The 11,897-nt window shown below is 36.3% G+C and overlaps 1 protein-coding gene across 1 annotated transcript in view; it reads right to left on the bottom strand.

Moving 5' to 3' along the window:
* Window positions 1-820: 820 nt before the first annotated feature.
* TMEM123 (transmembrane protein 123) overlaps window positions 821-11,897 on the bottom strand; it is an 86,520-nt gene continuing 75,443 nt past the window's right edge. Inside the window, exons 3-5 of the mRNA XM_061202641.1 lie at window positions 7,993-8,343; window positions 6,678-6,831; window positions 821-4,132 (exon numbers count right to left, since the gene is read on the bottom strand). Coding sequence (XP_061058624.1) covers window positions 4,108-4,132; window positions 6,678-6,831; window positions 7,993-8,343 — 530 coding nt within the window. The 3' untranslated portion in view covers window positions 821-4,107. The remainder of the gene's footprint in view (window positions 4,133-6,677; window positions 6,832-7,992; window positions 8,344-11,897) is intronic.

Raw genomic sequence — 11,897 nt, 5'->3', positions numbered from 1 at the left:
GCAAGCCCTTCCCCTCTTCTCTGTCACAGATTTCTGGTGGTCAAGCCCCACAGACTTCCCTGCAATTCCCATGGGGTGAGACTGGAGTGGGGGCTCCCAAGAAGTGACCCACAATGCTGGGGGAGCTAGATGTCCACTCTGGGCTCTTTTCCAAATGGGGTAACCAGAGGCTCAAGGGAGACCTCTTGGCATGGTGTTGTGTCAGCCTGGGGGGAACGGCAGTGCAGTCACCATGTAGCCACTCCTCTTACCTTTTTAATGTGGTATCTCTTGGTTTCTGTGGTGCAAGGGGGTGTGCTTCACCCTCACTCCTGCATTCCAGGATTCTCTCAGTGCATGAATAGTTATTAGCTGTGCTTCTGTTGCCATCTTGGTGAAGACAATCTGCATTTTTTTTTTGTATGTATAACATACTTCAATAATTAGCTGAAACTTAAAAAGGTATTTTTTCCTGGACAGATGTGATGTTTATTATATCTACACTCATACCATTGTTGACCCAAACAAGACACACATCCAAGTCTGAAGTTGCTGGAGGAGTAACTTTGCCCAGAGTAAAGCCAAAGTAATGATGGGGAGGGAGGAAGAATTGTGTACAAATATTGATGTAGGAGTACTTTTTATTATATAAATTTTCTGAAGACTGCACCTTTTCCCCTTGGTTATCTTATAATAACAAACATATAAGTCATCCTTAGATATAGTTAAATTATTTCCAGTTGTAAAGGAAAAGAAGTGTTGAAAATACCATACTATACGTTAATGCATTTGCAGCTGATTTACATAAGGAATGGTAATTTTTAAATTTCTACCACGAATATACCTGGTTTTTTAAAAAATAAATTATTTTATTTTTGGCTGCATGGGGTCTTTGTTGCTGTGCGCAGGCTTTCTCTAGTTGTGGCAAATGAGGGCTACTCTTCATTGTGGTGCGTGGGCTTCTCATTGCTGTGGCTTCTCTTGTTGCAGAGCACGGGCTCTAGGCGCACAGGCTTCAGTAGTTGTGGCATGCGGGCTCAGTAGTTGTGGCTTGCGGGTTCTAGAGCGCAGGCTCAGTAGTTGTGACGCACAGGCTTAGTTGCTCCACCAGCATGTGGGATCTTCCCGGACCAGGGCACGAACCTGTGTTCCCTGCATTGGCAAGCGGATTCTTAACCACTGTGCCACCAGGGAAGTCCCGAATATACCTGTGTTAAAAGTTCTACCCAGAAGAACAAATAAATGGCTTCAAATGAAAATCCTTTGAGCAGTGCCTCTCACACTCTGGTGTTCATCAGAATAACCTGATAGGATTGCTAAAACACTGCTGGGCTCCACCCCAGAGTTTGTGATTCAGTAGGTTTGGGATGGGACTCAAGAATTTGCACTTTTAACAAGTTTCCAGGTGATGTTCCCGCTGCTGCTGAACCAGGCAACCACAATTACAGTGTCAGTTTAGACCCCACAGTCTGCCTTTTTACTCTGGGCATTTTCTATTTGTTAATTTCTCTTGAGTTTGATAAAATGAAGCAAAACCACATACTACTCTTAAAGAACAAAATTTTATTCTAAAAATAGATCTCAGTAACAACAAAATGCCAAAAGTTGGTCATTGTAATAAAAAGAAAAAAAAGTAACAGAAATTTGCTTTACATCTTTTTTCCTGAAAAATACAAAATTATCACTGTAATATACGGCCAGCTCTCATTATCTGTATTTGAATTATTCATTCTACGGATTATCCAAGGAAATTTTAAAATCACAGGTTGAATTCTACCTCATATTTATACATACATCTGAATTGCTTTTATCTTCAAGTAAATACATTCTCAAAGAATGCAAATAAAACTGAACATTTGCTGAAGTAAACATAATGAGGAAGATAAATTTACGCTTAGGAAATGTGCTCCAAAGGGAAATACTGGTTTATATAGCTGTTTCCCTCAATTTCTGCAGATAACCAAAAAACAAGAACAAAACCAAAAACCAAAAACCCCTAACACCTGATTGCATTGTTGAAGTACTGATATTGGAAAGTAACAAATTATACAACTTATATACAGAAAAAAGACATAACTAAAATATTTCGAACCTAAAGCACAGGAAACTTTAAAGGCAAATAATGACATTTAGTACTTAAAAAGTGGTTTTATATTTTTCAAAGTGCTAAGAAACAAGTATTCAAGAAAAGTTCAGTCCTGTCTACAAAGTTCTGACTGACTTAAAGTACTGAAATATCAAGAATGCAGGAGACAAATCAAATTAAGTTTAGAAAGCCCCCATTACTATAAAATGTATCTTTAGTATATTTTGCAAAGAAATGAAGCGGTGTTTAAAAGACCAGTTATGGCTAAGTTAGTAACATACAACTTATCAGCCCACATCTTTTTTCAAACTAATGCAAACACATGTGTTTCCTAATATTTCTTCCACATTCCACGTGTCACATCCATCCATCCTGTCATATCCATATTCTGGATAATTTTTATTATTCATTTTCATCACATCAATTGGCCATAATGCACAGTGAGTAGAAATGATCCTTTTATATCAGAATTCTTGATTCTCTGCAAACCAAAAGCTGATCACAAAAGTTACATTTAATTCCTATTAAATGTAGGGACATATTTTTTAGGACTTCTTAGCTCATTTTCGGACTGTCAGACATTGGTGTGATTTACTGTGACCATCTAAGATAGAAGAAACAATATCTTAGTACACAGTATGACTAAATACCTCTTTTGTCAAAACTTGACCCTGAGTTTTGAGTGCTGGAATATAAACTGTAAAGCTGAAAACACTCCAAAATATGCTGGCTGATAATGGTGTCCCTCAATATTGCGTGCTTCCTCTCCATTAACATGGTACATCTGAACGTGCCTCCCCTCATCAGCACGGGAGGAAGAGGACCCAAATAAGGAAGCAGGAACTTTTCTGTCTTAAAAACTCCGCACGAATTTATTCCAAAGTACATTGGTGTCTTAGTATAAAAATGCTGTTTCCCCAAATCTTTGAGTAACATTGACAGTGCAAGAAAATGTGGCAATCTCATCCTATAGGTTTAGTAGCCTGAGAGGAGCCCCACAATCCCTGGCCTGATAAACAGCATTCATCTATCGTTTGGACTAAAGAGAGTTCTAAATGTTGCTTTGGAAATCATGAGTCTTTTTTTTTTAAGGCTAGGTGTGTTTACATTACGTTAACCATTTCTAGACATTGAAAGCAGTTCTACATCTGTTAAAAATATTCACTAAATATAAAATTAACAGCTGAACATGAAGTAAAGCAATTTCCAGTGGTGACAGTATTCTCACAGTAGCAAATAATCTAACTTATCATTTAACACGAATAACTAAGTCTTTAAAACATTATTATGTTAAACATTGCAATTTACTGAAATTACAGAGGAAAAAAAAGGCAATTACATCAACTGCCATTGAAAGCACAAAAGAAGTTATTAAAAATACAGGCTCTATAACAGGGATAAGCCCACGTATTGTTTCTAGTTTTATTTGATTTTTTTTTTTTTTTGGTGGGGGAGAGCATGCGTTTTGTTTCTAAACCAAATAACTAAGCTTTAAACATATGAAATATGGATGCTTTCTGAAGAGACACTTTAACTAAAATTATGCTTAAGACTTGGCTTATTCATATAATTTCTGCTATGTGGCAATGGTAATTAGGATATATCCAGCTCTTAATAGCACTGAGGTTCTTTGTGTGACCAACAAAGACATCAAAATCCTGAGTGCCGAGACAAGCTCCTTATTTGTATGACCACATGGCATCATACCCTTCACTGATGATATTTTCCAATTACTGGCCCTATGCGACCAATGCCACAAAAAAATGGGACAAGACTTGTCTTACTATATATTTTCTAAAAGTGAATATTATAACCATTGCATTAACTGTATGCTACGTATGTTCATTAAAAAACCCAAATCAAACCCTTTTTACCGTTAGCAATCATGAGGAATCTTTATATATTTATATAATACATTGTATATTATATTCATGGCCTGTTTATGCTATTTTCAAGAAGAGAATACTGTTCTAAAGTAATAATAAATCAAAATTAATTGATAGGGTGGTATCAATCTTCTTTCCATTGATCCTTGGAGTCCCTTAAATGATGGCATCATGTTCGTCGCTGTAATATATCAAAAGTTAAAATTACTTTATGTTTTGTATTTGTATCAAACTACTTATAGTTCATATTTTTAAGTAATAAATAAATTTCAAGCTTCAGAATCAAAACTGTCATTGCTTTGTGTAAAGTTTCTTAAGAAAAAATACCTGGTATACTGTATTGGTTAAGGATTCAAGCAGTGTATTCAGGTTGCGAAATGGACTTACTCAAATCTCTGCAGTGGCTGTGTGACTTTTCATCAATTAGCTATTATAACCCTCTTTAAAAAAGAAAACAACCAAAACAACGATCATTTCTTGAGCATCTTCTATGTGCCAGGTGTTATGCTACAGACTTTACATCCATATCTCATTTAATCATCACAGTAGCCCTAAGCAGAGAGAGGGCACTTAAAAAATATATATAAAATGTTATTTATTTAATCAATCAATTCCATTTCACAGAAGATCAGAAGCTAAGCAAGCATGTGAACTCTCGTCTTGACCACTGTACACTGTGCTACATCATTTATATAAACATGGGTAGGCACCCTGCTAGTCAACAGTAGAACCAGAATCAAAATTAAGTCTGTCTGCCCCAAACCCCATCTCTTACCACTTCACTCCACTGTCTCTCCATGCAACTCTAAGAAACACAGGAGCTAACACTATAATCAGTGTTATTATCCAATAAATGAAAACTAGAAATGCTAATAATTACTAGATATAGAAGGTCTCAGGTTCCTTAATGGGACAAATATTAAGTCCTTACTTATGGAATGTCATTATTTATAACTTCAAAGGAACTACTGGCTTTAAAAGGCACTCTTTAAAAAATGTAGCAGTAAGAAAAACATGGCCTATTAAACTACAACACAATGCTTTCTCATCCCATAGACTGTAAGATACATCCATTTCAGAGGTGTTAAAATGTGGAAATACACAAAAACAAAACTGTGTACTTAGACTCAACTAAATATGGTGTTTTCACCATCAACTGGTTCTGATATGAATAAGACTCCTGTTAGAGTCACACTGCCTTCCTTACATGCCACACAGATCTGTCCTTACAGTTATGGGGATTCTGGACTCTGATGTCCTCCACAGGGCATGCAGCATTATGTGGTCATGTATACGTGAGGAAAAAGTCCATAAAGCTAAAATTATATACTTCGTAGTTAAGGCACTTTAAAATGAAAACAGCACATTTAAATTTAATTCCTTCAATATTTTATAGCCTCAAGTATATCAATAAATATTGATATTATAAAAAAGGAGTTGCATTAAATTTACTATAATCAAAATGTGCCTTCTGTTTAACTGGTGAAATTTACCAAGAAAACAGATGATAAGTATTTCTAGAAACACAATGGTTTTAAAAAATATTTCAAATTTTAAAGCATTTTTAGAGTCAACTCTGTTTAGTCAGTTTCCTTCATGTATTTTTTTCTTTTACGGGTTGATCTAAAAGAGAAAAGAATGAATGTTTCTGAATGTGCTTGTAATCTGACAAAACACCACCCTGATGCACTTTTAAAGTAAATTCGATATGATGGATACTGTATGTGGAAGGTAACTTCCAATTCAAATATACTTTTTTAAAGTCTGGTTTTCTTAGTTCAATGAAAAATTTGAGACATATTTTCATACTATATTCTCCGCCTAAAAATTCATAATGTACATCAACATATCAAAGGCTTACAGTATTCTTATAGTAAAGTAACTTATTCTATTTTATTTTGCTCAATTAGTATTTCCCAAGTGTTTCTGACATGGAAACTCTGTGTGGGACACATATGCATACAACAACTTAAACAAATTTTGGAAAATGGTCATCTATTCTATGGTATTTATTTTATATATACATTAACAATCAAAAGAATGGATTCACTCTTGTACATTTAAGGCTCAAAAGAAAAAACCAAAAGGACTTTGTTGGAATAACAAAAATTGGGAGATGATACCTCCAAAAACCATCAGACCTATAGAATGACATAGTTTGTTGTTGGGGACTTGTTGATAAAGCTCACCTGAAAAGACAGTTTTACTACAGATTAACTGATAATGTATATTATACTAACAACTCAGTATCAGGGAAAATGAGGCTGTCAGAAGAATTTCTTTATTTTCTTTGTCACAGAAAGCAAAAATCACGTTTTTATCAAGGATGTTATTTTAGTGTGTCTTGTGTTTGTCAGTAACACTAGGTCAACAGCCTCAGGAGACCTGATAATGGTATTTCTTGCAATTAGAGGTATAAGCAAATGAAAAGGACTGACTAAACTTGGGTCTCTGGTAAAAAAAAAAAAAAAAAAAGTATGACACTAATAAAATACAATCATGTTTATAGGTATATCCATTTGCATTTGCAAATAATTATAATCACAAGCTTGTACATAAACAATTTGCTTTGGGCATAGAGGATTAATGGAAATATAACTCATAAATCTATAAATTATTAATCCCTGAGATGAACACTGGCTCTACTCTGATATTTTGTCATGATATTTAAATACAGAAATACAGAATTAATAATAATAAAAAAGTCCTGGCCAATCAAAACTTACATGGTTCTATACCGAATGCCTCTTCTTGAATAATACATTTTGCATCCAATGTAAAGAAAAGATAAAACTCCCAGTGTTAATACAATACCACCAACAAAGCTGCCAGTATCAAATTTTGATCCTTTATTTTCCTTAGAAATAATAGTTGCTGTGACTAGAAGAAAACAAAAAAATAAGGCTTTAGTGCTTTTTAAACATATTGTAATAAGCTAAATAAAACATTCTGAATTTCTATGTAAGAGTGCTGATCTGGGGACAAGGGGGAATCTTAAGCACATCAAGGTGCTCTCCAGCTGATTTTGTGTCTAGTGACCGCCTGGTTCTAGTTTTCTTCACTTGATCCAACACATCCCTTAAACCCCCAGTGCCTATAACCCCAAGATCTTAAGGTGAGACTGGGCTTGGATGGTCTACCAAAACCTCAGAGGCAGCAAGATTTGGTTAATTCTTTTATGAATTTTCTTAAGAGTTCATGCCTTAAACAAAACAGGTCTGGGTAACAGCTGAAATCTTGAAACTGGATCCAATTTGAGTAAATGTTTCTAATTGAAATTTCTCCTTTTGAATAAATTGGGAATTTTAACTATTTTAATTTTATGGAGTCAAGAGCCCCTGAGACATTAAAGTTGATTTCAATACATACATTGTAGTAATAAAGAAAATAAACTATTTGGAATAGAAGTATATAAAAACACACAAAAGAAACCATGAAGTCTGCTATTTGTTCTGATAAATGTAATCACTGGCTTTTAAACAGAACTTCAACTTTGGATAACTTAAAAGAGAATCTTAAGGTTTTTGAATTCATGGTTTCACAGGCATTATATTTTAAACAAATGCAAAAAAATAAAGAGTGCTGAGACTAATACTACATATGTGACTATATCTAATACCATTAAAAAATATCTTTATGGCACAAGTAAATTAAAACCAAAGTTCTCCATGATTTAGGTTTAGAAATCATGGAGACTGAGCCTGCCTAATTCCTTTCTAGAATGAGGTTCAAAGAGTTAAAGGTATGACAAGTTTTCAAACCATGCAAAATAAAATCCCATGTTAGGATAAATTATTTATTTACAGATGGATCTCATACAGTCATTATTTGGCATGGTTAAGTTGGAAGCTAATTTTTTTAAAGGGACAAGATAGTTACTAAGTCAACTGACTCTTTTCCTGATCTCTACAACTAATTTATTTAGGAAATGAGAAATAATTGTCTAAATTTCTACATTTTTGCAGAATGGAATGATATAAATGTGGCATTTTAACAACTATTTTTTCAGCATAGGAAAAATAGGTCCATTTTTATACATACTTGTTACTGATGAAGAAACAGACGTCACTGAACTATTGTGGGTTGTGGTCATTGTGGATGTTGATATCTGGGATGTATTTTGTGAAACACTTGTTATTTTGGGTGTAGACCTTAAGGTGGTGGAAGTCATATTTGTTGAGACCTCTGGTGTTATCATTTTAGATGTTGCTATGGGTTTTGAGGTGGCGGCTGTCCCATTATTTGAGACTGAGGCAACTGCAGTTGTTGATGGTTTTGCTATGGGTTTCGAGGTGGTAGCTGTCATCTTTGAGACTGGGGAAACTGGAGTTTTTGATGGTTTCACACTGAAGTTGGAAGATTCACTTGTATGGTTGGAAAGCACCTGTGAGGCTGCAAGAATATGAAGAAACATTAAAGCCAGAGCTATGACTTAGATAATTAAGCTCCCACTTCACTGACTTTCGTGGTCATACATAAAGAAAAAGGTCTAACAAACACAGCATCATGAAAGATACTTAGTTTATTAATACTTTGCACTACACAGCAAGAAGCCATAAAATGTCTCAAAATAGTAAAATATTCAACAGGAACCAAGCCTGGATTTACGTAAAGTAAGAAATTTTTGTGAACGTATGGGAAAAAAAGAAACTCAACCCAGAAGACTGAGTTCTTTTGATACAGGGACAGTGTCTTAACCATCTCTGTGTCTGAATATTCCATGCTTCATGTCACAAATATTAGTTGAATGGATTATTAAACCAATGGATATAAAAAGGGTTTTTAAAGTTTAAGATTTCTCTGCCACATTCTTCCAAAAAGCTTTGAGGACAAACAGTAGCTGCATGCTTCTAACCCCCGAGTAGGATGTGAGCATGAGTGAGATACTCTTCATAAGAGTAAAACCAGCTTCCCGTGGTGCATTAGGAAGTGAAACAACATCACAGAACGTGGCTAGTTGGAAATCTCATACTGGTGATAATTTTCTGTCATTGGGAAGGTATTTTAAAAATTATTTCTGAAAGTTTTAAAAATGCAAAAGCCAATTTTGTAAAGGAGAATCATTGGTATTAATTTAAAACAAACAATTGGAAATAAATAAATAAATAAATAAGTGCTATGACCCAAGACAAATACTAAATATCTATATATGTACAAAATGCCCTATGACCAAAAGCAAACCTTTCTGTCTTAACAATATTCTTTCATACTCTATCTTCACTGTAACACCACAACCCAACTGATGTTTACAACTAAAGATACTTTAGTTATTATAATTTAGTATATATTATCTAAGGAATGAAAAATCTCTCTTTGCCCTATTAATAGGATGTAATTTATTTCTGTGTTTGTTTTCTAGTCTCAAAGTTTACTTGCAGGTTTAGTGGTTTGTTATGTTGCCTATATACTCCCATTTTACTCTTTATGGCCAAGAACTAAAGTGGAAAGAATTACCCACCGGGCTTGCCTTCTCCTTTCCCCCAGTGACAGCAGCACAAGGCCTTCAGGTTCTCTGTCCCACTGCTGCTGTCACACACCAAAAGTGATTACTTCATGCATTATCACCCTTTCACAATTATTCTGGACTTTTTATTCAAAGAATTCAAATATTTATTTTCAATTTTACAGGCTGGTTTTAATAGTGCTTATCTGCCCGTCTGCTTTTACTCTTTAAATTCCTATCACATTTTGTGAACTTTGGGTCTTTATTGTGTGATCTCTTCCACTGAGTATTACCTAATTTTTAAAAAAGACCAAAGGAATCAGTACTCTTGTATTATATAGGTGAATAAATCATAATTCTTCAAGTAGAATGCTATGAACTTGAACTAATCTTTTATTATTCAATTCTGAATGCTCTATAGACATATAATATACTCTAGCATTGAAATAATCACCTATTATTTTAATGTAGAGAATGAATTCTATTATAATGAAATTAAATACAGCAAAGAACCATCATTTATATCATATCTTTAGAACAGAATGATCTTTGCAGAGTAAAACAATAAACACAATGCTGCTTTTGGATTCCACACACACACACAGCCTACTCTCTTCTCCCTGCCATAATAAGATATTCTTCAGAGATACTGTAGGAAGTCACATGGGCAAAAACAGGGAGCTGTAACAGGTTGGTTCTTCACTAAGAAAATCCAAATGTGTTACAGAAACCACTAAGCAGCTAAAATTTTCTATACATTGACAAAACAGGCCAATAAGTTTTATGTTAAGGTGTGTTTCATGATGTTTAAATGTGATAACTGCAATGCAAGGATGCTCTCTTCAAGGTCAGAACTCACATTCCGTGACTCAACCCCCTTGTCTGTATATAAGTATATATATAAGTAAACGGTCATTTGTGCTCCTCTGCAAATGAGACCATCCCACCATGGACGTCTGGGTGTCTTCCTTCTCCCTTAACTGTTCAACTACTGACCAGTGCCCTCCAGGGCGTGGCTCAGTGAATGCCTGCAGAGATGTCAGAAGAACAGAGCCTCCATGCAGGGTTTGGAAAGGGTTTAGCCCTATCTGACTTTGCTGTTTTAGCCAGTCAGTCTCCCCCTGCCTCTGAGAAGCAGAAGTTGTAAAGGCGTGGAGGGTAGGTGACATGAGTGAAGGTGGTCAAAAGGTACAAACTTCTAGTTATAAAATAAATAAGTCATGGGGAGGTAATGTACAGCACATGGTGACTACAGTTAATAATACTGTATTGTATATTTGAAAGTTTTTAAGAGACTAGATCTTGAAAGTTCTCATCACAAGAAATAAAATTTTGTAACTAAATATGATGAAATAGATGTTCTATGTTATATACATTATTATATATTATGATAGATGTTACTTATTGTGGTGATCATTTTGCAATATATAAATCATTATGTTGTACACCTAAAACTAATATGTTATATGTCAATTATATCTCAATCAAAAACAGTACAAAAACATCAAATCAAAACAAAACAAGTTATAAAGGCCCACAGAGGGTGTGTTGCTGGAGAGTGTCAAGTGTGCTCTGTGCCCACCGCCACCTCTGCCCACGGAGGAAAAGAGGAGAACGCAACCCCTAACCTCAAACTAAGCGGAGGGAATCACCTGAAGAAGCAGGCCCAGTATCTCCTGGACTTGAAGCGACAAAGACCAAGATTTGACTCAAGCCTGAAAAGTAACTCTAAAGGCAAGAGGCTATGGCTGAGCTGTCTCTACCTGTCAGCAGAGTTTAAAAGGCTGCGCTGGGGGCTTCCCTGGTGGCGCAGTGGTTGAGAATCTGCCTGCCAATGCAGGGGACACGGGTTCGAGCCCTGGTCTGGGAAGATCCCACATGCCACGGAGCAGCTGGGCCCGTGAGCCACAACTGCTGAGCCTGCGCGTCTGGAGCCTGTGCTCCACAACGGGAGAGGCCGCGACAGTGAGAGGCCCGCGCACCACGATGAAGAGTGGCCCCCGCTCGCCGCAACTGGAGAAAGCCCTCGCACAGAAACGAAGACCCCACACAGCCAAATATAAATAAATAAATAAAAAAAAAAAAAAAAAAAAAAGGCTGCGTTGGGAGTAGACTCTTATTTCCACTGACAGCAAAGGTGCGTGTTTCCCAAGAACCAAACCAGGCTCCATGGAACACAGCCAGCATGGGGCTGGCTGCCTTAAAAGATAGCCTCCCCAGAGAGTTCTGCGCAGAGGGATGAAGATAACCAGCAGAGAAGTGGAACACCAAAAGCGAGGGACGAAGTGTGTGTAGTGAGAGGGTCAGCTGGAGGGGAGGCCCTATTGCATCAGGGGAGCTGAAGGGGGAAGCCCCAGCTGTAGGGTCTCCCCGGAATCTACCAAAGAGAACCACATCCGCCACCCAGGGGGCACCTTCGCCAGATGCAACCATCCCAGCTGGCTTTTCCCCTTAAGCCCCTTTAGACCTGATCCTGGAAGGGTAAAAACCAGGAGAAGCGAGG

This window comes from Eubalaena glacialis, chromosome 10, assembly GCF_028564815.1.
Source record: "Eubalaena glacialis isolate mEubGla1 chromosome 10, mEubGla1.1.hap2.+ XY, whole genome shotgun sequence".
In the NCBI taxonomy this organism is placed as follows: Eukaryota; Metazoa; Chordata; class Mammalia; order Artiodactyla; family Balaenidae; genus Eubalaena; species Eubalaena glacialis.
The sequence above is the reverse complement of the archived record's forward strand: the minus strand, read 5'-3'. Positions and strand labels throughout refer to the sequence as shown.